The 25,251-nt window shown below is 51.6% G+C and overlaps 10 protein-coding genes across 10 annotated transcripts; 2 read left to right on the top strand and 8 right to left on the bottom strand.

Annotated features, from left to right (window-relative positions):
- Positions 1–220: 220 nt before the first annotated feature.
- CTRU02_200172 (uncharacterized protein) lies at positions 221–469 on the bottom strand (the record flags this gene model as incomplete). Its single annotated transcript, XM_036723290.1, has 1 exon — positions 221–469. One exon carries the CDS (start codon positions 467–469, stop codon positions 221–223), a length of 249 nt encoding a protein of 82 aa, XP_036585079.1.
- A 75-nt stretch (positions 470–544) lies between these two features.
- On the bottom strand, positions 545–901 carry CTRU02_200173 (uncharacterized protein; the record flags this gene model as incomplete). Its single annotated transcript, XM_036723291.1, has 1 exon — positions 545–901. One exon carries the CDS (start codon positions 899–901, stop codon positions 545–547), a length of 357 nt encoding a protein of 118 aa, XP_036585080.1.
- Positions 902–2,779: 1,878 nt separating this feature from the next.
- Positions 2,780–3,985, top strand: CTRU02_200174 (major facilitator superfamily transporter; the record flags this gene model as incomplete). The annotated part of the gene is made up of 1 exon (XM_036723292.1): positions 2,780–3,985. The coding sequence occupies one exon, from the start codon at positions 2,780–2,782 to the stop codon at positions 3,983–3,985; it is 1,206 nt and encodes a 401-aa protein (XP_036585081.1).
- Positions 3,986–4,230: 245 nt separating this feature from the next.
- Positions 4,231–5,145, bottom strand: CTRU02_200175 (uncharacterized protein; the record flags this gene model as incomplete). The annotated part of the gene is made up of 1 exon (XM_070203647.1): positions 4,231–5,145. One exon carries the CDS (start codon positions 5,143–5,145, stop codon positions 4,231–4,233), a length of 915 nt encoding a protein of 304 aa, XP_070062229.1.
- Positions 5,146–5,564: 419 nt separating this feature from the next.
- Positions 5,565–6,701, bottom strand: CTRU02_200176 (DnaJ domain-containing protein; the record flags this gene model as incomplete). The annotated part of the gene is made up of 2 exons (XM_036723293.2): positions 5,565–6,599; positions 6,657–6,701. 2 exons carry the CDS (start codon positions 6,699–6,701, stop codon positions 5,565–5,567), a joined length of 1,080 nt encoding a protein of 359 aa, XP_036585082.2.
- A 928-nt stretch (positions 6,702–7,629) lies between these two features.
- On the bottom strand, positions 7,630–9,870 carry CTRU02_200177 (efflux pump; the record flags this gene model as incomplete). The annotated part of the gene is made up of 8 exons (XM_036723294.1): positions 7,630–8,052; positions 8,132–8,292; positions 8,353–8,862; positions 8,917–8,988; positions 9,043–9,066; positions 9,131–9,366; positions 9,487–9,563; positions 9,631–9,870. 8 exons carry the CDS (start codon positions 9,868–9,870, stop codon positions 7,630–7,632), a joined length of 1,743 nt encoding a protein of 580 aa, XP_036585083.1.
- A 1,550-nt stretch (positions 9,871–11,420) lies between these two features.
- Positions 11,421–13,538, bottom strand: CTRU02_200178 (vegetative incompatibility protein HET-E-1; the record flags this gene model as incomplete). The annotated part of the gene is made up of 3 exons (XM_036734096.1): positions 11,421–12,347; positions 12,435–13,184; positions 13,296–13,538. 3 exons carry the CDS (start codon positions 13,536–13,538, stop codon positions 11,421–11,423), a joined length of 1,920 nt encoding a protein of 639 aa, XP_036574172.1.
- A 34-nt stretch (positions 13,539–13,572) lies between these two features.
- CTRU02_200179 (Vegetative incompatibility protein HET-E-1-like protein 7) lies at positions 13,573–15,746 on the bottom strand (the record flags this gene model as incomplete). The annotated part of the gene is made up of 2 exons (XM_036734097.1): positions 13,573–15,277; positions 15,328–15,746. The coding sequence occupies 2 exons, from the start codon at positions 15,744–15,746 to the stop codon at positions 13,573–13,575; spliced, it is 2,124 nt and encodes a 707-aa protein (XP_036574173.1).
- A 2,770-nt stretch (positions 15,747–18,516) lies between these two features.
- CTRU02_200180 (GMC oxidoreductase) lies at positions 18,517–20,699 on the top strand (the record flags this gene model as incomplete). Its single annotated transcript, XM_036734098.1, has 5 exons — positions 18,517–19,035; positions 19,094–19,679; positions 19,759–19,857; positions 19,887–20,599; positions 20,670–20,699. The coding sequence occupies 5 exons, from the start codon at positions 18,517–18,519 to the stop codon at positions 20,697–20,699; spliced, it is 1,947 nt and encodes a 648-aa protein (XP_036574174.1).
- A 3,236-nt stretch (positions 20,700–23,935) lies between these two features.
- Positions 23,936–25,095, bottom strand: CTRU02_200181 (putative alcohol dehydrogenase; the record flags this gene model as incomplete). The annotated part of the gene is made up of 3 exons (XM_036734100.1): positions 23,936–24,110; positions 24,168–24,525; positions 24,579–25,095. 3 exons carry the CDS (start codon positions 25,093–25,095, stop codon positions 23,936–23,938), a joined length of 1,050 nt encoding a protein of 349 aa, XP_036574176.1.
- Positions 25,096–25,251: the final 156 nt, after the last annotated feature.

Raw genomic sequence — 25,251 nt, forward strand, 5'->3', positions numbered from 1 at the left:
CCATTGCACATTCACGAATATGCTTGGATCCAGCAAATCATCGACCGTCATAAATACCGGAACCCGTCCCGTCCACATGCCTTGCCCTCCCACTGCGATAATGATGCGCATAATCCACCGCATACATACACCATAGTAGAGGTGCAGATGCAGATGACAGGGATCTCCCCCACACAGGCCAGCCAGCTGGCCGCGGCCCGTGACCGATGTGCAGCATGTTTCACATTTCCCACTGCCCTCGCAACTGCACTAACAAAAACATCAACAACAGCGAGAACGAAATTTTTGAAAACAGCATCAAATTGATCAAACCACGCCCGCTCGCGCTCTCAGAGGTCACTTTGGGCATAATGTCATCCTCGGCATTGATTCTGCTCCCAAAGAGCCTGCTCGTGGCCGCGGGCGGGCTCTGACCACGAAAAATTCGAGAGCAAGCCACAAAGTATGACACGTCAATAGACAACACCATCGACACCACCGCGGTTGAGTCACGGGCTATCACGTGAGCACAACGACCAAGCCCAAACAAACATCAATACTACAGCTACCGATAGGTTATGGGTCGCCTATCACCCCCGACAAAGTTTGCAACGTCCCGCGACAACAACGACGACAAGCCCGACAGAACGGTATCACCTCCTGCATAGAGAAAGCACCAGACACCAGGCATGCTACGATCGATGCCACAAAATACTACAGTTTGCAGACAGATTGGTCCCCTGTCGCCCCCTCCGCGAAGAAGGATTGTCGCCCCTTCAACGTATGACAATGTCTGCGGAATCTGTGTACGAGCTCTCATACTTAGTAATCGGACGAATCGAAGCGGTTGGAGCATTGTGTTTTGCGGATTGAGTCCGACTCCAGGCGGTGGATGGAGGTGGTGGTCGAAAGATGGAAACATAGAGCCACATAGGAACCCAGCATGAGGCAACAAAAAGATTTACAGATTCAACTGAGATATAGCACATGCGAGTCTGAGAGGATGCGGACAAGATAAAGAGACGAAGCTGAGGGCTGGGGGGAGACTATAGGTATACAGAACCAGACATGGTGCCTAGCACCAACAGAACCGAAGTAGGAGGACGCGAAAGAAGGATTCTAGAAGGCAACACCAAGCGAGAGAGCAGGCAGGAGGACAACAATCTTCAACAGAGGGCATAAACACACAAGAATAGATAGCATAGTGGGAGCTTGGGGACAGCTGGTCCTGATCCAACAACAGGGCGAAGTGGGGCGTCGCGGTTTATCGTCGATGCTTCGGCTGTCTGCCAAACCCCGCTTTCCGGGCATAGCTGCTAGCATAAGAGCGGCTTCATAACCGTGTAGGAATCAATCAATCAATCAAAGCAACTGCACTAACTCGACCCCGATACCACGCGGTGTCGATCTGTTAGCGAGCGTTCAACGAAAAAGCTGCAACGCTATTCTGGGAGTGATCTAGCGGGGGAAGGTCGCCGCTGGCGCTGTGGGCATTAGCCATGTCGGGGAAAGTCAACCCCCCCCCCCCCCCCCTATATTACCTAAGTAAGCACTACGGGCGCGGCGGTTCGTGTTTCTTTTAGTCAGGTGCGTTGGCCAACTACAGCGGGATGGATGACTTTTGGAGGTACACACACACACACCGTATTCTCATCCATCTTATCCGTTCCCGCCTTTTGTTCTGGCTGCATCGTTATTTTCCTTCCATTTCACTCAAGATACAGCTTACCTTTTGACTTGGAAATAATACTCTTTTTTTTGTTTTCTTAGATGGAAAAGATGTGAAAAGCGCTCTGGGGACCCTTTCTGAATTGCATCTGTGGAGTTACGTTGGAGACGCAAGGCTGGTTTGCGACCATCTTTGGGTGTGTGGAGGGTGAATTGAATGCTGCCGGTTTGTTCGGCCACTTTCCCTTAACGACCGTGACCTGGAGACGCCCATCGATTCATCACGTGAGACGCGCCACTGGTAAAGTCGGTCCATCTCAAGACACTTTCAAAGTACCGGAGGACCCGGTTTCACGGCGAAGAACCCGAAGATGGCGTTCATGTTGCGCTCCCTGCTGCGGCGCCTGATGTCGGACCAGACCGAGTCCGTGAGCAACTACATCGGCGTCGTGGTCCCGCTGGAAGAGGCGCATTTGCACAGTCATTCGGCGCGCATCGGAAGGTGCGAGTTTGAGGAGCGGCCGGGGCATGATGAGGATGCCGAAGAGGAGGAGGAGGAGGATGGCAAGGACCAGGGCGAGAGCACGGGGATGCTGGAGATGAGTGCTGCCGAGTACACGATCGAGGGGCTTAGGAAGGAGGTTAGGAGGGGCGGGAAGGGTCAGTGGACCGAGTATGAGCGTGAGTGTTTCTGTGATGGTGGGTGAGGATGGTGGGATGGATACTGATGAAGGCGCAGTGAAATCTAAACTCATCAACAAGGCTATTCAGGATATCGGCATGGGCAAGTACAACTGGCAACTCTTTGTACTATGTGGTTTTGGATGGTTTGCAGATAAGTAAGTTTGACCATATCTTATCTATTATTTACTGAGCTTCACTAACTTTTCAAAGTCTGTGGATGCACGTAAGTCTTCATCCTCAACTACCCTCACTCACCTTATGCCATAGATATACAGATGCTGACCAGCACTAGGGCGTCTCCCTGACCCTCCCTTCACTATCCGCCGAATTCAACATTTCGGAAAAGTCGGTCCGCTACACCACCTCATCCGTCTTCCTCGGCCTCTGTTTCGGCTCCTTCATTTGGGGCATCGGTTCCGACGTCCTCGGCCGCCGCATCGCATTCAACATGACCCTCCTCATCACCGGCATCTTTGGCATTCTTTTGGCCTTCGCGCCGAGCTGGGGCTGGGTCTGCCTCCTCTTCGCGGCGCTCGGTTTCGGTGTGGGCGGCAATTTGCCCGTCGACGGCGCGCTGTTCCTCGAGTTCCTCCCCGACGCGTCGTCTTCGCTCCTGACGCTGCTGTCTGTGTGGTGGCCCGTGGGCCAGTTATCGTCGTCGCTGGCGGCGTGGTACTTCATCGCGAACTGGCCGCCCGCCGAAGGGTGGAGGAGGTTCGTCCTGACGATTGGACTGGTGACCTTTCTGATGTTTGTCGTCCGCTTCTTCGCCTTCCAGCTCTTCGAGTCGCCCAAGTTCCTGCTGTCGAAGAACAGACAGGCGGAGGCGGTAGCCGTGATCCACGGCATCGCGTTCCGCAACGGCGCAAAGACGTGGCTCACCGAAGAAATCCTCGACGCGGTCGCCGAAGGCGTCGTCGTCGACGGAGAACCTCTCGGCCGGTCGTCCTCCCGCCCGGGAAGAACCACGAGCGTCCTCCGCGAAAGGCTAAAGTCGTTCTCGGGAGACCGCCTCCGTCCCCTGTTCAAAACACGCACCCTCGGCCTCGCGACGGCGATAGTCTGGTTCGTCTGGGCGACGATCGGCATGGGATACCCGCTCTTCAACGCCTTCCTCCCGCAGTACCTCTCCCACGGCGGCTCCGCGCCTCCCGAGGGGTCCCCCGACGAGGGCGCGACGCCCATCACCCCGGACACGTACCGCACCTACGCCATCACCTCCGCCGTCGGCGTCCCGGGGAGCCTGCTGGCCGCGTACCTGGTCGACCACAAGTCTCCCTGGCTGGGCCGCCGCGGCACCCTCGCGTCCTCCAGTTTCGTGTCGGCCGTCTTCCTGTTCATGTTTGTAAAGTTCGGGACGTCGCCCGCCTCGCAGCTCTTCTTCTCCTGCGTCGAGGCCTTCTCGCAGAACATCATGTACGGCGTGCTCTACGCCTTCACGCCGGAGATCTTCCCCGCGCCGGTGCGGGGCGCCGGCACGGGGATGGCGAGTTTTCTGAACCGCGCAATGGGGCTCATGGCGCCGCTTTTGGCGGCGAACATGCCTGGCGACGGGACGACGACGCCGATTTATCTGTCTGGAGCGCTGATTCTTGCGGCGTTCGTGGGGATGTGTCTGATTCCCATCGAGACGAGGGGACGACAGAGGCTATAATGGTGTTTTTTTTTTTTTTTTTTTTTTTTTTTTTTTTTGGTTGTCTGTTTGATACACGCTAGAGGTTTGCGTCATGAGGGAATCTAGAAGGGTCTGTCGAGTGTTTTGCTCCAAGAGGTACTGCCGGGGAGTACGAATACGTAAAAAAATGGGAGTTTTCGTTTCTTGGTCTCGTCAACCCCGTGCTTCTCATTGACATGTCGTCGTAGCAGCAGCAGCAGCAGCAACAGCAGCAGTAGCAGCAACTACATCAGCACCTTGGCAAAAGCGTCTCCGAGTCCCCTGTCCACAAGCCACCCCTCCACGGCTTTCATGTCCCCGCGGTTGGCCCTCTGCCCGCGCCTCTCGCCGACCGAGTCCGTGATCTCCTCCATGTCCGCAAACACCCTCTTCTGCACGTCCTTCTCGCGGTGGCGCTCGCTGACCTTTTTGTGGTGCGCGGGGATGTCGCCCCAGCTCTCCGTCTTGATGAACTTCATGTAGTCGTCAATGTTCTGCGACGCGCCCTCCACGCACAATAGCCCCGGCTTGCCCGCGTACAGGAACCCCGTGAGGCCGTAGGACGGTGCGTGGATGATGAAGTCGTCGCGCTTGGAACGCGTGGAGATGGACGGGAAATAGAACCAGACGCGCACCAAGGGCCCCGCGTCCGCGCAAGTTGACGAGGTTGTCGTCTTTTCTTGTTCTTCTTCTTCTGCGGCGGCGGCGGCGGCTTGGCGGGATGCCGCTTCGCTTACCGCCTCGATTGTGCTGAAGAGGTCTTCCGTTTCGGGGATTTGCGAGTTGAGTTGCGTCGCCGCGGCGCGGTTCATCCAGTCCGGTTGGCGTATCCTTAGTCTTATCCGCGGCGGTTCATCTGGCGATTCGGGTCCCTCGTGTGAGAAGGGCACGTTGATGTCGAGGTGTAGCGTCTTATCGTCGTACTCCGGCACGGCCAGTTTCAGGACTAGTGTCACTATGGGGGCTGATTTTCTCTGTGACTGTATTGTAGTTGTGCCGTTTTCGACGTCCAATTTCAGGGAGTTGAGGAGTTCTTCAGAGTCTCTGTCGAGAGTCACTTCGTCTTCTGTAGGGTACATTGCCATCAACAAGTCTATTTGGCCTATTTGGTGCTCGATGAGGTCTGGGGGCAGGAGGAGCCATGATGATGAGGCTGACATTGTGTGAATTTCAACGTCTTTTGATTTTTTTTGTTGTTAGATTATGAGACAATGAAAATGGATAAAGAGATACAGTTCAGATCTCATGTCCGATGCCGGGGCATTGAGTGATGATTGAGGGGAGGATATTGTGGATGAGGGTTTTTGACACGAGCCACACTCAGCCACAACGCCACAGCGTATTTGCTTCACGATGTCAGGGAAAGGCATGTTGAAACATTTGATTCTATATTTCAAGGCTGACTGTGACAGATTCACAAGAGTTGTAATGGCAAACTCTGGACACCTTTCTGGCAGTTTATACCCAAGTCACCAAAACCTGGTATTATTGGACAGAATATTGAATATTTATATATTTGTTGCCGGTATCTTCTCAGGACGCCCCCATTGCTTCTAAAGTACAAAGTCTACTGCCACTTCTACCTGTTACCTTTGGCGCCAGCCGGCGCATCTACTCTCCTCTTCCGGAACGAGTTGCCCATCGCGTCTCTCACCATCGGATCAGACCGGATGGTGTTCTGAATCAACCAGTCCTTGACCTTGGCACGCACACTGCTGAGCGCCGCCTTCTCTCCCGCGAACGGCATCATCTCCATATCCAGCAACCTAGTGGTCTCCCCATCGAGCCCGCGGACGAGCATCTCGAGCCGCTGCAGCCCCTCGTCGACAGCCGCCGCAGATCCCTCCGCAGCCCGCTGCGCCGCCTGGCCTTCTGGGTTCAGCAGGGGACCGATCTGGCTAAAAGCGATGTATATCGTAACCGCAGCCTGGCGCGCGAGCGACACAAGCTGGAATTGCAGGTAGGGCGGACGTCGAAGAACCGTGCTGAGTGCGGTGTTGGCCATCTCCAGATACGGCGGCATCGCAGGACGCGTGACAACAATAAGCTCTCCAACGAAAAAGAGGAGGAGAATCACCCAACGCCAGTAGCGGCCCCAGTCCAGGTAGCCCAACAGGCCGAGACCATACGTAGCAGCAGCGGCAATGCCGTAGTGGGGAAGTGTGCTCTGGAAGACACCCCGGGAAACGTAGTCATGTATCGTCTTGCAGTTCTGCCACGAGCCTACAATGGGGCCGAACCGCTCGTAGGCGAAGCGCCGGGGCTCATCGGCCAACGTTTCGGAGGCGGTTTTAAGGTGCATGAAGCGTGCCGCTGCTCCGCTTGTATCGCCCGTCTGCTTGTCGGGGTGGTAAACCGCGGCAAGTCGTCGAAAACGGGACTTGATGATCCGAACAGGCGCATTGGAGGCGACGTCGAGGTCTGTGTAAAAGGTGCCCTCTAAGCGGAGGGTGCGATCTGCCTCGATGAGGGTGTAGAGGAGATAGAGAGACACGACGAGGATGTGGATTCTTCGACGGTGGATGGCATATTTGGCGCTGCCAGGCTGGGGCTTTGGATCGCCTGCACGAATGGTGATGCCGTAGTAGATCGTCTGAACCCAGGAAGTTGCTAGCTTTGAGTGGGTTAGTTATCGAGCACAGACGTAGGTTGGAGAGGAATTATCGCGTACGTTGGGCAAAAAGGCCCAGCCTATGAGGGAGAGGGCGTTGGACATTTTAAGTTCTTAAGCATTACTTAAGAAGAATTATGTCTCGCGACTACGGTCGAGGTGCGGCGAGGGTCGGCCAGCAGATGGTGGGATGGGAGGTGGTGGATGAAGCTGGACAGAAATGTCAATTGGTGATGTAGCTTGGGGCCTTGCTGGCGTTTTGACGCAACCAGTATCGAAAGCTGACCTCATCCGAACAGGGGGCGGCTCACAGACCCTGGTCCCTGCGCTAGTCGGAGCGGAGGAACCAGGCTCCATAAGAGCCCCCACATTCTATCGTGTCGGAACCCGATCCGTAGGTTATCTAGTTCAATGTTCAAAGTCAGAATGACAAGCTGCCAGCCCTGTTTTTCACCCAGTCGCTTTAGGATTCGCAACCTCAAGAAATGTTCTGCATAGTAGAAAACTGTTTACAACGTTTTCGAACAAGGGCTGCGGCTCATGCAGTCAACCGTTGATGGGCTAGTGCTCGTTCTTCTCAGATTAGCGAGACAACCACTGCCGAACTAACATCCTAGAATGCCCTGCCAGATTATACCTGCGATAGCTCGGTTGCCGCCCAAGGGACATCTTGAATCACCACACTGCAAAGATCTCAACTCTTTGGTCGTCTACAAAGGCTTTTTCCAAGCTCCCGCTCCCAACCTCTTTCCGCTTGCCAAACAGGGATTTGATAATGTGGGAGACTGACAGCGAAACATTTATTAAGAATGTATGGCAAAATAGTATTAGGCGATACCGATCACACCACCGCTATCGTATCAAAAGATAAATGATATCAAAAGATTATGCTTTCAGCACATTCGAAGACTGATTTGTGCACTCCATACTCTGCTTCTCCTGGAGTCACAGTCCAATTGCGGTAACCCCCCTTGTTACACACAATGACGACCTATACGATGCCAATCAACCGATATTCTTTCACGGACAAAGTCTAAACCTCGTTACCCTTCTTCCTGCTCTCGTCAATAGTTGCTGGTTGACTTTGAGAGGTGTCGCTGCTTTTCTTCCGGTCAATCCTTCGCCATCCCATGCCCCAAGCGAACAAGAAACTCCCTGCCGAAGCACCCAGCGCAACGTAAAAAGTCCTATCAATGGCGTAGGCGTATGAACGTAACACACCAGGGAGCTGGTCCGGCGTGACCACCGAGGCAAACCCAGTAGCGCCGGCGTGGGTAATGGCTGCCGCGTCGACCGTAGGGGAGAACTTGGGAATGGCCGTCTCCAAGGAGCTGTTGAAAACAAATTGCGCAATCGTCAATGCGAGAGACCCCCCAAATGTCTGTGTGAAGATGACCAGAGACATGCCGAGTGGTATTTTCTCCGCTGGGAGTACGTTTTGGATTGCAATGACAGGCTGGTTGGAGGGAGATGGCACCCGGTTAGCAGCTTGTCTGTATGGAATGGGTGAACCAGGAGATGCTTCAACTACTCACCGTTTGCATGCCGCAGCCTCGACCGAATCCTGCGACAAATTGATACATGACCCACTGGGCAACAGTTGCCTGCACCGTTAAGGTTGTCGTTAAGCCAGCGCCAACAAGCATGATGGCAGAACTAACCAACGCCCAGGGAAGGTAGTAGCCCGTTTTCCCAACTATCAAAGTTAGCCACATCCCCTTCTTACAACCCATGCCGTATGCAGCTGATCACTTACTTAGTGCGCCGGATAAGATGGCCATGACTAATTGGGGCAAGATGCCTGAGAGGAGGTATATGCCACTCATAAGGGCAGATACTCCCTTGACGGCTTGGAAATAGATTGGCATGTAATACGAGAAGCAGAGCAACGCGCCAGAGAAGAAGCCCAAGTAAATGGAGGCGCTCCAGACTTCGTGCCGGCGGGCAACTGATGCAGGAATCATTGCACTGTCGCCAACTCGGTGCTCCCATGCCGCGAATATGACCAGAGACACGAAACCACCGCAGAGAAGGCCGATCACGGTGGGACTGTTCCAGGGGAAGTCGGATCCTCCCCACGAAAGCGCCAGCTCGACCATAACGGCGAAACCAGCGAAGAACACAAAGCCGGTGAGGTCGAGTTTAGAAAGGACGGTCTTCAAGCTCGTTTGTACCGATAAGGTTTCGGCGGAGCGATGTTCAGGGATGCGAATGCTCAGGAACAGGATAGCTGCAATAGCACCAATGGGTAGGTTGATGTAGAAGCCTGACGGAATCATTAGAAGAGACGCATTCCGGAGGGTAGCAGAAGGATACGCACACCATCGCCAACTGGCTCCTTGTGTCAAGGCACCGCCAACGAGCGGGCCACACACGATGCCCATTTGACTCACTGCAAAGGTCAGAGGTGGAACCATCACTTTGCGTTAATCACGGGATTACCTACGTCCCATCATGGTCCCTACCATGACTTTTGATATTGTCAGCCAGCGCCCAAATGATGTACGGATAACACAGAGGCAGGTGGCACTCACGCGGTTGCTTGTCCCTGGGAGCGCTGGCAGAGACGATGGTGAGTGCCCCATTCATGATGCCGGAAGCGCCTAGACCAGCCACGACCCGGCCGGCTATCATTGCCTTTGATGACTGGGCAGATCCACAGACGGCAGATCCGATCTCGAAGACGAAGAGGAAAGCAAGGAAAGTGTACTGCACTGCATTAGCCACTGGTACGGGAGACGAGCCAGAGATGTGAGGATGGTGTGCGTGCCTTGTAGCTTGTCAGTGTATACAGTCGGCCGGCTAGAGGCTGCAAAGCACAGCTGATAGACAATAACAGTCAGTGAGTGGACATCGGGGTAGGGACCAGTGAGGACGGGATTTGACGTACTTGGCCAGCAGAAAGGCGCTCCCGTACCACCCGACGTCGGCGAGCGAGTGAAAGTCGTTTGTGATTTGGGGGATGGCCTTGTCGTCACACTCGGTCAGAAGTCTGTAGAGTAGCCGGACGGCATGGTGGACGGTGGACACTTACCGTTACGATAATGGACATGTCGAGTAACATGACAAAGGCGACAAGGGTAACAGAGGCAAGCAACAGCCAGAGCCGAACGCCTGAGAGATACTCGCGCTTTTCGCCTTCGCCATCGTCGGTCAGCTCCTGTGTTTTGTTCGCGTTTGGGGATTTGCCATCGCTGTAGCTGATGTCGTCGGTGTGGTTGCTTTTCTCTGGGGTTGTGGCGGGTAGAGAAGTGCTGCTGGTAGGCTTCTCCATGTTGGCAGAGTGTTCCGTAGCGGTCACGCCAAATCTGCAACCGCCGGCTGATATCGTTGTCCTTATGGTGTCTTAACGAGGCTGCGGGAAGGAATCACGAACCTTGTGTCAAGAGAACATGCGTGGGTTGACACAAGAGCCTGGGTTGGTTTGGCGCGGTGAAGATGAGGTTGGAGAAAACTCTTCTATATCTCTGGGAAGGTTGAAAACATCAGTGCTATCCCATGCTAATTCTTTGAGGTATCTGATATCCCAAGTCCTCTCAAGCACCTTAAAGGCTGTCGTGGCGATGGTCTCCATGTTTGCGGGCCTTGGTATTGTTTCTCTCACCTAGTTTTCTATGGTAGTAACAATATTCCGGAGAACATCAACTATGTAGAGCTTTCAGCGTCAACCGGTGGACAAATTCACAAATCACCTTTTAATTCCTGGCAGATGTATATGAACTGTACTTTCCTTACCTGCCTTCTAATAACTTCGGGCTAACGGCACGGGCCGCTGCTTAAGCTCCTAGCTTAGTGTGACCTGAGCTTAAGGAGGTTGTCGATATGTACCCTTGGCTGTTGTTTAGACAGCCGGTCTTTTACTTGCGTTGCGCAGCCAGTCGATACATTGTAACCAGAGCCTGGTTCAACGGATTATATTTCACTAATTTATATAGTGAATATCCCTGCGATTCCAATCCATTGGGTTGCCGAACATCCTTCGAGATTGGTGCCATTTCCGTTGCGTCAACTCCGTTCTACCTGGGTTCTACCAATTCCGTTCTATCAATCCCGTTCAAACCCCGTTCTAATCCCATTTCAACAGCTGTCTTGAGCTCTAAGCCCTCCAGATTTTCGACATTTATCCAATCGACTGCCGTTAGGCTACAAACATTGCAAGCCACACAATAATCCACACATATTCAACCCCGTCGGAAAGGGTATGGGCTGAAGATAAGGTCATACTACCTGTTCCCAATTGGCTGTGCCCCTGCATGATATATATTTGCAGCCCTTAACGGTAGTTAATGCGGTATATGTTGAAAAAGTGCCTCGCAGTCCCCTCAATTTCACTATTCCCACCGGAACGCGGTGGCCTCATGGGACTCTCTTATGTAGGCTTTCTAAGACCAGAAACACGTCACACTTAACTCACCTCGACCCGCGGCAAAGAGGCCTAATTTCAATCGTGTGGTTCGTGATGAAGATAGCGGCGACGGTATTCCAACGTCGTGTTTCGTACTTATTCCACACGTCTGTGAAAGCACCCGCGGCGGTTTTCTGGTTCGATCTTCGCCATAATCGTTGAAACAGTCTTACACTCCGAGTACTACCTTAATTTACCGACCCTCAAGGCCCAAAAATATCAAAAAGACATGCATAACGGAGCATTCGCCGGTCATCACAGATCCGACCACTTTCCAGCCCTCAGAACCATCTCCTAGATGGGAGGGTTAGCCACAAATAGCAGCGTCTGGAATTTTCAAAAGTTTTAGCACTCCAGGCTGCGAATTCTACAGAATGCACAGAGGTTAGATCCCCTTCAACCCACTTTGTTTGCCATGGTTAGGAAAATTGGTTTTCCGAGAGCTGTTCCAGGAGCTCTACAGAGAACCGCATTATAATAACTCTCCCAGAATTACAGCCAAGTACTACTGTAGAGCCTTCTATAGCTGAGAGACTAAGGCGAAACTCCACTGGTAGCCATAGTAAGTTTTGACCTCCTAGAGTGATCCAGCAGCGATCCGGACTAATTCGAAACTCGTCGGGAAGAGAATCCTGATGCTGGGGACCGGAGTCTAAGAGTGTGGCATCGGAGATTCGATTCTCGATAGATATAGCACCGGCGTCGGTTATCACATGGGTATCACTAATCGCAAATGACAAGTGATCGTAGGCAGTCCCGATGTGAGCCTGCTGTACGCAGTCGCCCGTGTCGGGTTTCCAAAGTCGTACCGTCCTGTCGTATGAAGCTGATGCTATAAGCGTTGAGTCGTGGGAAAAAGCGACTGAGCTCACCCAGTCGTCGTGGCCCTGTAGTTCAAGTACGCATTCGCCCGTATCGGTTTTCCAAAGTCGTACCGTCCTGTCGTGTGAAGCCGATGCTATAAGTGCTGAGTCGTGTGAAAAGGAAGCTGAACCCACAAAGTCGTCGTGGCCCTGTAGTTTCTGTATGCATTCGCCTGTATCGGGTCGCCAAACTTGTACCGTATTATCCCGGGAAACTGACGCTATAAGCGCTGAGTCATGTGAGAAAGCGAGTAAGCAAATCCAGTCGTCGTGGCCCTGGAGTTCCTGTACGCAGTCGCCTGTATCGGGTCGCCAAAGCCGCAATATCCCGTTTGCTGAAGCAAATACTAAAAGAGCCGAGTTATATGAGAAGGCGACCGAGCCTATCGTGCCGTAGCCTTGGAGTTTCTGTATGCATTTGCCTGTTTCGTTCTGCCAAAGCCACACCGCCTCGTCTGAAACTGATGCTATCAAAGCGGAGTCATATGAGAAAATAACTAATTTAATAGAGCCGCTTTGGACCTGAGGTTCCTCTACGCAGTCGCTCGTATCGGTCCGCCGACGCCGTACCGTCTCATCTTTCGAGGTTGGCCCAACCCAGCTGCCGTGACTTTGGGATTCCTGCATGTAGTTGTCTATGTCGGTCCGCCAAAGCCGTACCGTCTCGTCACTTGAAGCTGATGCTATAAGAGCTGAGTCGTGCGAGAAGGCGACTGAGGAGAATTCTTCGCCATGGCCCTTGAGTTTCTGTATACAGTCGCCCGTATCGGTTTTCCAAAGCCGTATTGTCCCGTCTCCTGAGTTTGATGCTAAGAGGGATGAGTCATGTGAGAAGGCAATTGAGGTAACCATGCCGTGGAGTTCCTGGACACAGTCGCCCGTATCAGTCTGCCAAAGCCGTACCATCCCATATGCTTCTGTATCGTCATATGAAGCCGACGCTATAAGAGCTGAGTCATGCGAAAAGGCGACCGAGCTGACAAATGTGCTAGGGAATTGTAGTTCCCGCACACAGTTACCTGTATCAAGCTGCCAAAGCCTTATTGTACCGTCGTAGGAACCCGACGCCACAAGCGCTGAGTCGTGGGAGAAGGCGACTGAGGTAACCGCCCTTCTGTGGCCCTTGAGTTTCTGTGTACAGTCGCCGGTGTCGGTCTGCCAAAGCAGTACCGTACAGTCGTCTGAAGCTGATGCTACAAAAGCTGAGTCGTGCGAGAAGGCGGCCGAGGAAGATCCTTTGCTATGGCCCTTGAGCTCCCGTATACAGTCGCCCGTATCGGTTTGCCAAAGCCGTATCACCCCATGTTGTTCTGTGCCGTCGTATGAAGACGATGCCACAAGTGTTGAGTCGTGTGAGAAAGCAACCGAAGTGACCGGTTCGTTGTGGCCCTTGAGTAGCTGCACGCAGTCGCCTGTACTGGTCTGCCAAAGCCGGACGGTCTTGTCGAGCGAAGCCGATGCCACAAGTGCTGAGTCGTGCGAGAAAGCAACCGAAGTGATTGCGTTGCCGTGGCCTTCAAGTCTCTGGATGCATTGGTTCCAGTCCATCTCAGGTACTGGCCTGAGTGAAATCCAGGCAGGTATATCCTTTTCAAAAGCCTGACGAACTAGACTTTTCTGAGGTGTAAATACAAGTGCAGATGAATACAGTTGAAGGGGCGCAGTATTAATCATAAAAATATGCGATCGAATAAACCTGATTGCATCATCAACGAACTCGAGAATAAACTTGTCGTCCTGTAGCGGGCGTCCTGTTAGTTAAAGATCTATAATAACGATGGAGACTTCTCGCCTTAACACTAGGCTGTAGCGTCCGAAGGATAGCAAGGCTTTCGGATACCTTCCCGATTAAACTCAGAGCTTCAAGCCAGTATAGTAAATAGCGAGATAAGAAACGGTAGATGGAGCTAGCGAGCATGGCCTCGCTACTTGCTTCCTGTACGTGATATGCCCAGTAAAGACAAGCATACTTGACCTCTGGAGGCACACACGTGTCAACTCTGTCAGAGTCGATAGTAGACCGAAGAGTGCCAGGGGATCTCAAATCGCAGATATCCTCATGTAAACTTTTTTGCATAGTACTTAGACATTTTTCGGCAAGATTGTAGTGGCTTTGCTTCTCATCAACCCAAAAAGGGTTTCTCTCTCGCTGTGTGATGTCCAATACATAGTCTCGAAAAGACAGGTGAAGAAGTCTTACAGGGGACTTCGAGTCTTTGGGAACGCTAAGTACAGAATGTAACATGTCGAGTCTGTCATCTATGACTTGTCTAGGAACATCTAAGAGATGGCCTAAAGCTGTAGTTGAAAGGGGACTTGAGAGTATGATAATAGTGCCGACGATGTATCGAAATTGCTTGACTGCTTTCTCTGTTTCTGTGGGGGACAGATCAACGAGTTGCTGGTTGAGAGCTGGCTGGTATGTCAGCTCGAACTTGGATGCCAATTCAAGTTCTGACGATTGGACTCTGGCCTTGTAATCCAGAATTAGACGCAGTTGATGATTCGGACCCCCAAATCCACGCTGGCTGAGGAAACGACACGCTGTTGCAGCGAAGATAAAAAGCGGGACAGCCATGTTGACCAGAGTTTGAATTTGAGGATGACCTGGCCAGCTCTCGGGCAATTGCCGCTCCTTTGAAACCGAATTGTTGTAGATCTTCCTGATCCTTAGAAGCTCGTGTTCAAAGAATGATTGAATGTCTCGCTCGATAATAGGTGGCGGGATCTCGTGAAGAATCAAGTCTTGATAACTTCCCTTTACCTCGTTAAAGCCTAGTCGAATGGGTAGTTCTGGCCGGCTGGTGAGGAATACTTTAAGTCCGGGGGCACGCAGAGCCTTGACGCGGGAGAGGAGTTTAATGACGAGCCTAATGTCATCGTCTCGCTCACACTCGTCTAAAGCATCAACAACAATAGCAATTGGACTGCTAGTATAGCCGTTTACTTGTAGCTCCGATAAAGGACTGAGAATGAGCTTCTCGAACTGTTCTCGTAAGGCTTTGGTTGCTATGATCGAGTCGTCGTCGATGGCCCGTTTTATATGCGACGCCAGTGCAGGCAGAGTATTCGTCAGCTGCGAAGCTATCGTCGGAAAGAACTTTGACATGCTGCCCCGATCGCCCTCGCCTCTCTTGAAGAAGAAACTGGCGCCAAGCTGGGCTTTTTCAGCCAAGGATCGGGCGATAGTACGAGAAATTGTCGACTTGCCCGTGCCTGCCATGCCATTAAGCCAGAAGACCGGTTTGGCGTGGGAATCTTCAACCCATTCATGTATTCGTTCCAAGAGCTCGACCCGCGTAGCCGGTAGGCAGGTTGCGTTATGTTCCTCGGCGTGGGAATCGAAGGAAGCGTTGGGAGCGATTGGCAGCTTGTCAAGGATAACCTTCTGCTCGAGGTTTAGAAGAATCGATCTGAGCACAATTCAATTAGCTTAGGGTAAGCAGGTGGTTGAAGCTCGTACGTCTGGTCGATCTGCAGACCTGTCGAGATGGTCTGCGTGCATCGTGCTATTTCCTGTATAATATTTTTGACATCCTTGCTCTGGAAAGGCCATTTCAGAGCCCGAAGCCCTAGCCGGCTCATGGCCTTACGAGTGCTTCGAGGATTGAGCTCATCCTGGAGTTGTTCGAGTCGTGACCTAGCGCTCACGACGGCACCGAGAAGCTGGTGCGATGTTTCGAGTTTGGCGCCCTGGGGGCCTTCAAGAAGGTCTGAAGCGCCCGACGCGACGTATTTGAGGGTATTGAGCTCCTTCTCGACCCTCATGATCTCGTCCCTCGCATTTTTGACGTCCTTTGAGTACTGAAGGCATATTGACGCGACCTTCGCAGATAGGTCCACGACGGCGATGACGTTGGCCGCGACACCTAGTCCTTCCATGGCTATGGATCGCGAGCTGATGGACGTTGACAACGGCAGATTGAGGCGAACTAAGTCGACGGGTATGATAGGATGCAGCCATCATGTTGTTGGGCAGCGACAAGGCTGTATGCACAGCTGACCACGTGCAACTTGCCTGCAGTTGTTGGTGCCTCGTGTGTACATGAAGCGTACAATAGTAGTCAATATAGGTGCGCCTTTACGAGGATCTGGGTCAAGGATTGGTCAACTTTAGGTAGATAGATTCTCTTCTTGATAGGCTCAGCAGATCAGCAGAGAATGACTTCATATACGTCCGAAAATTTGGTCTTCACTTCATGAAATGAGTAGAAAGGCGAGATTGTCAAAGCCATTTGAAATTATACATGTAACTAATTGAGTAAGGCATACGCTATAACAAAACTTATACCTTTAGATAGGCTCCAATTCAGCGACTCTTAAAGTATACTTTTCGTTGTAGCGGGTTTCTTCCCTGTTCAGTTATTCAGATATGAAGTTGCGAGCAGTTTTGGCTACATCTCATTGCAGCATCTTGCTTAAATAACGAATGATGGATTTTTGGACGCTGCTGACGAACAAACTGTAATGCGCCCTGAGGGGTATTACCCCGCCTATTCCCTGTTCGGTTCGAGTACCAACTGGCTTACTAAAAGACGAGAGCAGTAACTAAAGCCGCACGTTCCACTCTCTTTTCCAGGCTATGCTGGCCCGTCACCCGCCTGTCATATCTCATACTAGGCGGGACTCACTTGGGGAAATCTATTAACAAACTTATTGCATTTAAAGTGCCACGGCGGGAGGCCGGCAATGAGGTTTATACAGGCAACCCGAACAGTGGAGCAAGTTGAAGAAAAATTGAACAGATCATCGGCATGATTACTATACCAGCTGGTCGTGTCGCCTAAGTGACCAAGGGGGGCGAGAAGAAAATGTGCTGGTCGCTGTTGTTGTACTATACATACATAACTATCGTAAAGGGGCGCGACAGCTTGTGTTAAGAAAGGTGGAGAAAAAAACCAACTAAAAATATCTTGAGGCTTGAAATTATAGATCGTCTTGTTTATTCGATGATGCCTTGGGTAGAATGTTAACTGATCGTCACAACACTCACACCTCATCAGAAAGCGTAGTATTGTTTGTCATCTGATGGGTGATCTACAGTAGCTGCAGCCCCTCGTCCCTTGCATAGGGTACCTAGGTACCCCTGCTCTTCCTCAGCAGAGCGCTGGACGATGTCAGGGTTGCACGAGTAACGCCTCACTCTTGCTGACGACCCAAGCCGGTGTTTATCCTTAACACCGCTCAGGAACTAACTCTAACTCAAATTCACAAATACATCTTCTCCGCCTAGCGGCGAAGCCAATCAACTACAATTGATCACATGTGTTCGCAAACTCATGTCCTTGTTTCTTGAATCCTATCAGTCCCTATGGCAATTCGTAATAGCTGACAAAAGACGCTGGATATCTTACACTATAAGCGAGACGTTGTTTTTGCCTTCCGCGGCTTCCGACCCTTACCAGCCGGCTCGGCGTTGAATCCCCCTTATAGACACTTATATCTGAGATGTGTAACGTGAACCTTGTCATTTAGACTTTGAGAAAGTACCCCATAGTAAGGAGGCCAAAGTTCAGCACCACTGCTGATTAATTGTGGCCGTGTTACCGCCATTATCTTGGCGTCATATACAACAAACAGTTCTTATGCACGTACATCATTCTTCTGAGAAGGCTCATCCTTCTGGTGATTGAGAGTCAGTACTCCATCACGGTCGCTCCGTTTGACCTACCTAATATAGACTCTTCCGTGCCAAGTAGGTCAGCGAGATTAACCGACGTATATAGTATGGCTGCGTTGAAGTAACCTCAGCGCTTGCTAGTCTATCCCAATGCACATATCCCTGTCCGAGCCCCTAATCGCCGAAGGTTAACCTTCTTTTCTCCGCCGCATCGAGGAAAAAGCTCGGATATATGACCCGGGCGCTGGAAGACACCTGCTCGAATAACACTGTCGCCAAGAAACCCCACGATAAATGGAGCAGGACTGCCGCGCGGGAGAACAGCCACAAAAGCGGTAGGGCTATCGTCAATTAGAGGAAAGGCGTGCTTGATTGATGTAACGTAAGACGGATAGTGCGAATTGAAGCGAACCAGATAGATAGGTAAAAGGAAGCACAGCAACAAAAGGCGATATGACATATTCTTACTTAATGGCCCCTTTTTTGGTAAATTTCTTCAGTCGGGAGTTTCATATTGTGATCACCCGCTGCAGGAATACGGCGCAGGCAAGTTATATGACTTTCTTAAGACAAATTAGGATAATACATCCACTCGTGTCTGTCGTGTAAGCGGGCCCAGAATAATGTTCCACATAACCAGCAGGATTTATGGGTGCCCAACTTGATTGCGACTCGCGTGAACTGGCATCTCCGCCGCCCCCTGTGAACGATCCAACGGCGCAACAACCAGAGTTCAACCGTCAACTCATGTCGTCTTGGCATCTTGGCCTGTCCTATCCAGCCGGCGTATCTCCGGATTGCGACCCTGCATATCTTGACCTTCCAGATCAGAATTCTAATGCGACATGCGTATGTCGGACATCCGGTAGACATGGCAACTGACACATTGACAGGGATCTATATTGCACCATGGACACCAATGTATAAGTATTGCTGTTGATCACTTGAGCTTTTGCTGGCGCTCTAGATGTGTCTCTAACCAGCTCATTCCACTCATTTTCTGCTCTTGGGCGACAATATTATTTGCTCGCCATGCCATTCTTTAGCCAAACTAAGTCCCAGTGGTCGGGAGTGGCCCTCGCGGCTCTCCTCGGCGCCAGCTGTGTTGCCGACGCCTACGTGATTCCTCGCCAGATTCTTCCCTCTCAGTTGCTGAAGAGCTATGATTATGTTATCGTCGGAGGTGGAACTGCGGGCTTGACTGTGGCAGACCGTCTGACCGAGGACCCTGCTATCAATGTCTTGGTTCTCGAGGCCGGTGACTGGGGCAACATGACTGACAACCTTGTGGTTTCCATCTCGACTCGAACTTCAGCTTTCACCGACTTGTTGTGGCCCGGAGTTCAGTCTGTACCGCAGCCCGGCCTGAATGGAAGGACCGGCAACGTCTTCATCGCCAAGCAGGTCGGCGGCGGTGCGTCCGTGAACGCCATGATGAACATGCGAGGAAATGCGGAGGACTACGACCGCTGGGCTAGCCTTTTCGGATCCGAGGCGGCGCAGGGAACTGCCGACTGGAGTTGGAATGGCATCTTGCCGTTCTTCAAGAAGGTATTAAGCCTGCCCTTACCTGGTCACCATGACACGAAGCTAACACTTATCTTGAAAGGGCCTCCACTTCACTCAGCCGCCTCCCGAGCTGACCGACAACTTCGACAGCGTCAAGTATGACGCATCCTACTGGGGCGACTCCTCGGAGATCTACGCAGGATGGCCTCGCTACTACTACCCGGGCGTGACCCCCCTGGTTGAAGCTTTCAAGGAGATCGACGGCGTTGAGTTCCCGGCCGACAGTGGTGCCGGACAACCCGGCGTCTTCTGGTTCCCCACGCTCATGGACCCTCGCACTGTCACCCGTTCCTATGCCGGTACCGGCCACTACCTCAACGTCAACGCCACCCGTCCCAACTACCACCTCCTAGTCAACACCCTGGCTCGCAAGTTGGTGTTGGACGATCAGCTGTCCGTCACCGGTGTTGAGTTCCCGGCTGGAAACAACACATTGATCACCGTCAATGCAAAGAAGGAGGTCATTCTCTCTGCTGGTACCATCCACACCCCTCAGCTCTTGCAGCTTAGCGGTATCGGTCCCAAGAATGTTCTCGAGGAGGGTGGCATCGATGTGCGTGTCGATCTGCCCGGTGTCGGCCAGAACTTCCAGGACCACAGCAGTCTGTCTCAGATGAACATCACGCGTAAGTGACGAGACCACCCAGTGAAGTGGACTGGTAACAAGCGCTTCTGATGGCTTTGGATTATCTGACCGGAACATAGTCACTAAGCTCGCTTCCATTCACCCTAACCCAACAGACTTGGTGGAAGGAAACGAATTCAAGGCCTGGGCCGACGAAGTCTGGCAAGCCAACAAGACCGGTAAGCACCTTACACTCCACCCTAAACCCGCCCCCTGATGTTTCGTTACTCATACCAAACAGGCCCCTACTCTATTGCACTGACCAACTTGGCTGGCTGGCTCCCCTTCACCGTCATCTCGAACAAGGCTGATGAGCTTGCCACCAAGCTGGAGCAACAAGACTTTGCCAGCCTGTTGCCGGCCGGCACCGCTGCCACCGTCGTCGCCGGATTCGCAGCGCAGATGAAGCTTCTGGCCGCCCAGATGCGCTCCAAGCACTCGTCATTCACCCGCCTTCAGCTCATCGCCAACCACGGCGCCCAGGGCCCTGTCGCGATGCAGTCCTTCAGCCGCGGTACCGTCAACATCAACACTGCCGACCCGTGGAACACGGAGCCCGTCATCGACTACCGCGCCTTGTCTAACCCCCTCGAGGCCGACTTCTTCGTCGAGTCCATCAAGTTCCTCCGTCGCTACAACTTCGAGACCTCGCTGGCCACTGAGTTCGAGCCCGTCGAGTACGCCCCCGGCCCTGACGTCACCTCGGACGAAGACCTCAAGGCCTACATTGCCGGGGCCATGTCGCCCACTGACTACCACCCCGTCGGCACGGCGTCCATGCTTCCTTTGGAACTGGGCGGTGTTGTCGACCAAACTCTCCGAGTCTACGGAGTGAAGAACCTGAGAGTCGTTGACGCTAGTGTCATGCCCATGGTTCCCGGAGCCAACACGTGCCAGCCTACCTACGCTCTGGCCGAGAAGGTGAGTCGATGCTGAATGAGTCTCCTTGCCCCTTGATGTTTCTTTATACTAACGAAATTTTGAATGACAGGCCGCGGAAATCATCAAGCAAGGCATTTAAACTGTTGGAGTTAAAAGCCATGCCTTTCGTAGACTACTGATTTCTATGTACAAATATGAGTAGAGGACAACTAGGGTAGATTCATAGACTTTTTGGCCTAATAAACCTTGTGGTTCCTGCTCATTTGAGATGATGAAAGACTGCTGTGGCGTGGTTCATGTTTTGGGAGCTTCCTTTATTCTTCCATGGAGCTTTATATTTTCGGTGTTCTGAATGTCTTTGATGTCGGTAGATGTGAAGCAATGTGCCACCAATGACTGCACGAGCGTTGGTTTTATAGACTTGAATCAAACATGGAATTTTCGAGGAACAACTTTGAGAACAGGAGCAGTGAAGCGCAAGTTGATGGTCAGGCTCTAGTATTGATAAATATCAAAGCAACCTGTTAAAGTGAACGGAAGTATCCCATCAAGACCTGTTTAACTCCAGGTACATGGCCACCGATCTTGCAGCCTTCTTCTCCTCAAGTCAGGAGTACATAACTATTTGCTGTCAATCCATGTGTTGCCCTAGCTGCGTTATTGTAAATTTGATAATTGCTGCTACTCATAGATTATAGTTAGAGTCTATAGATAATAAGCACCTTTAAAGTAAATTATATAGTTGGTTAGAAAGGTTTAAGTCTTGGCTGGTTTGAAAGTCGTTAGTTCATCTTATGAAGATGTATTTGAAATCCAAACGGTTAAGAAGTTTGGAATATTATCTTAACGGCTCAGCCGCTTTTTTGGTAACATGAATTGCCGTTAACATATAAATTTAGGAACTATGATAGAGGCTAAAAAGTCTGTCTAATGACTACCTTACTTTGCTAAGGGCTTTCTGTTGATGAGATACAGTACGATATAGAGGCGAGGTGAAATAGAGGAATCCTGAATTTGAGCTTATATAGTGCTCGTCGTTCAATTATGATTGGACGTTTGCATGCCAACTGCATTAGCGGCGATTCTTTACGGCGCAGCATCACAGAGCACGTGGTCACATTATGAGCGCTCTTCCGCTATTTTCCCGGAAAGCCTTGCCGCCAAGAAGGCCTAAGATGCGTCCTGTTGCGCGTCTGCAAGATTATTCACATGGATTGCCTTCACGCCTCAGCCTTGAGGGATGCTCTCAATCCCGACGTTGATTCCAACAACCACTCCGCAAACCCGCCCGACACTTCACGAACCTACTCTACAACAGGCTTCTGCGTGGTCTCTTGATATCTGAATGGATCCTGACCAAGAGATTCACCTGCTGAGTGCTTTTGGCGCAAGGCTCGGCCGAACTGCGATACCAAAGGCGTCTAATGACCTTTCGGCAGTGTCCATGAGCTACACAATATCTAGAGACAATACTGCAGGTGACAACTTCCGAAATGATTGTTTACTCGAAGAATGGGGCCAGAAAAGGCAGCGTCATCTTCTAGATAAGCAAGTTAGCATGCCATCAACCCAACAGCAGAAGTCTGCGTCAGAATTGGGACAGACTGGTCGGTCAGCAACCATTCCACATGGACAAGACAGATAATGATTCTGTATTCTCTGGACCTCATTCTAACAACTTGTTTGATAAAGACAAAGACTATGCGGAATCATATGCGGAGACCATCTCGCCTGATTTGTTGGAAATATCGAAACTCGGGCCAGTTATTCCGGTTAACCCTCCAACCTATCAGGTGAGCAGGACCACGCACGTCGTGCCTGCCCAGACGCAACTGGATCCTGATTCCAACATGAGAAGTTGGTTCCCTCCTTCCACTTGGAAGTTTTTCGGTTCACCGGGATCGCACTTGTCGTCTCCAGCAGCCGAGAGAGAGGAAGATATGTGGCCGTCTGCGAATGCATTCTCGCCTCACTCAGGGCCCGTATCTCCCGTTACTAGGAGCCCGTCCCCTAGGTACGTTTCTTAAATAACTCCCCAAACCTTGAGCTATCCTCTGAAATAAAATAAAACGATAGTTTCAGCGGCAAGTTTGTCCCGGGACCCTTTAGAGACGTGGTCGATGAGCTTGGCTTGAGCAGAGCTTCTGGTCAAGAATCGAAAACTCCATCTGATTATGATTATGCGGCGTTAACCTCAACCTTCGCAGAAAAAAAAGAAACCCGGAGGAAACATCGGGGTTCTGAATCTCTCGCTAAGGAGTACATTTATGAGTCGAGAGGCCGTACTCAAATAGAATCTGAGACGGATCGCCCTCTTTTTCGCCGGAGCTATCGACACAAGGTTGAGCAGGCTATTCCATTCGACCATCAACAGTCGTACTCGACTCGATACACTGTTTTCGGCACTCGAGCTATTCAAGTGGAGCCTGATCACTTGACACCTTACCACGAGGAGGTTTATTACGAGCGCCCCGCACTAGCCGATGAATCCCGCGGCCGCTCAAGCAATGCCGGTGCTAGAAAAGTGAAAACTAATAGGGGTTACAGCGATGATGATATTTAAGTGCAGCAACATCCCTCACACGCCTCGAGGTTATATCAATGAAGATATACAGTATAGCAGCATCCCGTACAGGAAATGAAGGCGCGTGGCTCCTGCCGCAGGTAGTGGGCCTAACCTGGCTGCTTCGAGCGTTCCAATGTACGTTCCAGGGGAGTACTCATAAGACTTGCGTTTACGATCAAGGGCAGAATTTGGTTTTGATCCCCCAGTAGCCACAGCATTATAACCCGTAGGTTGCTTAGTTCTGTGTCGGAAGATAGGGAATAGTTTCGTATTAGCGTATACTTAGGATCAGTTTCCTCCAACATGGAATGCAGCATGTAGGCTCGTTTAGCCAGCTCATAGCTCTGGTTTATCAAATATTGGTACACATTCTCTTAATTAGTCATGAAACCCAACTAGTTCGTGTATTACGTTACTTTGGGTGTGCCCAAAGTTTAACTGCTTGCCATAGAAGTCCCTCTCTTGTAGTCACCCCTCACATAAAACGGGATGTTGGACCTCGCTTCGATTGTGGCTATCAAAGCCGGTGGCCCTTGAGGGCCCTCGCAACGGTCATCTCGACGTCGTGGTAGCGAAAGTTTAATCAGAGTCTGTTACCAGCACGGGTCCAGGGAGTAGTAATGAATGTTAAGACATCGTTGATAATCACTTTCTCCTTTGACAAAAAGTTGGCGCTTTTAGGGGTCGCCTTCGACTTGTTCCAAATTTAATTCAATATAAAAGGTGACGGCACTCTTATGTTATCACGTTATTATTGACTTGTTTATTGACTTGTTAGCGGTGTCTCCCACCAATGCGACTCGCTAGATCTACAGTTTCAAAACCAGCTTTCCAACTTGTTTACCCTCCCAGAGGTACTGAAGCGCCTCCTCCGCCTTCTCAAAGTCATATACTGTGTCGATAATATCATCAAAAGTAAGACCGGTAGCCGAGATTGCCGCAGCCATATCTTCCATGTCAAGTCTTGATCCGGCGTTGATACCCCTGCCGCAATGTTAGCATTCCTAACTTAAGCCGGGTTAATATCCCTTTCTTACTCACCTAACATTTGTTCGTCGGTCAATGATGGTCGAGACAAAATCCTTAAGGTGGATAGGGTCTTGTTTGCCCAGGTACCCTACCTGGCTGACAGTACCACCGCGACGAGTGCACAGCGCGCTCTTTACTAATGATGGGGCACCTCCATTGTCGATGGTCAAATCGACACCAGCTCCATTTGTGAGCTTAAGAACCTCGTTCTCCCAATCAGGGTTCTTCTTATAGTTGACGCCGTATATGGGCGCGGAGGGGAAAGACTCTTGAATCTTCTTGATCTTCTCATCACTAGATGAGCTCAGGATGACTTTGAGTCCCGCAGCCTGTGCGAGCTTCAGGGCGAACATGGAAACACCACCGGTTCCTTCATTCGTCAGCGTACATCATTTGACACAAGCTGTAAAATTTGAATCGTACCTTGAATAAACACACTCTGGCCGATCGTTAGGCCCTTGATAGCAGACCAAGCTGTCGTCCCAGCGCACGGCAAAATGGCACAGTTGACCCAATCCAAATGCTCAGGGACCTTGGCAATCAAATGCTCATCGAACACCAAGTAGTCCGCGAGCACGCCATCCTCATTGGCAGCAAGCCATGACCGGCCGGTCTCGCGCCCTGTGACGAATTCCGTGTCGGTTACGGGGCTTACACGGTCACCAACGCGCAAGGCCTTGACCTTATCGCCCACGGCAATAATCTCGCCTGCGGCGTCATTACCTAGGACACCGTGAGGGATGACGGGCCATGGGTTGCCGCCGTTGGCGATGTTGGCATCACGGTAGTTGAGTGCGACGGCGTGGACCTTGATAAGAACCTGGGTTGGGGCCAGTGGGAGAGGCAGGGGCTCGGTGACGAGGTTGACCTTGGCAGTGCCGGGGGCGTAATCGTCAGTACGGCGCCAGGCGCGGCGATGCGTGGGGAGGTCTCCGGCCATGGTTTTCAGGTGCTAATTTTGGTGTAATGTGGGAGCTGAATACAAACTCTTCCAGAAGATGTGGCACCCTTTTCAAGACGAGAATAAGGGCGGTCTCGTTTACAGGGATCGGGACGGATTACTGAAGGTAAAGCTTAACTGCTTGACAGCTGTGTA

This window comes from Colletotrichum truncatum, assembly GCF_014235925.2.
Source record: "Colletotrichum truncatum strain CMES1059 chromosome Unknown Contig_0001, whole genome shotgun sequence".
NCBI classification, from domain to species: domain Eukaryota; kingdom Fungi; phylum Ascomycota; class Sordariomycetes; order Glomerellales; family Glomerellaceae; genus Colletotrichum; species Colletotrichum truncatum.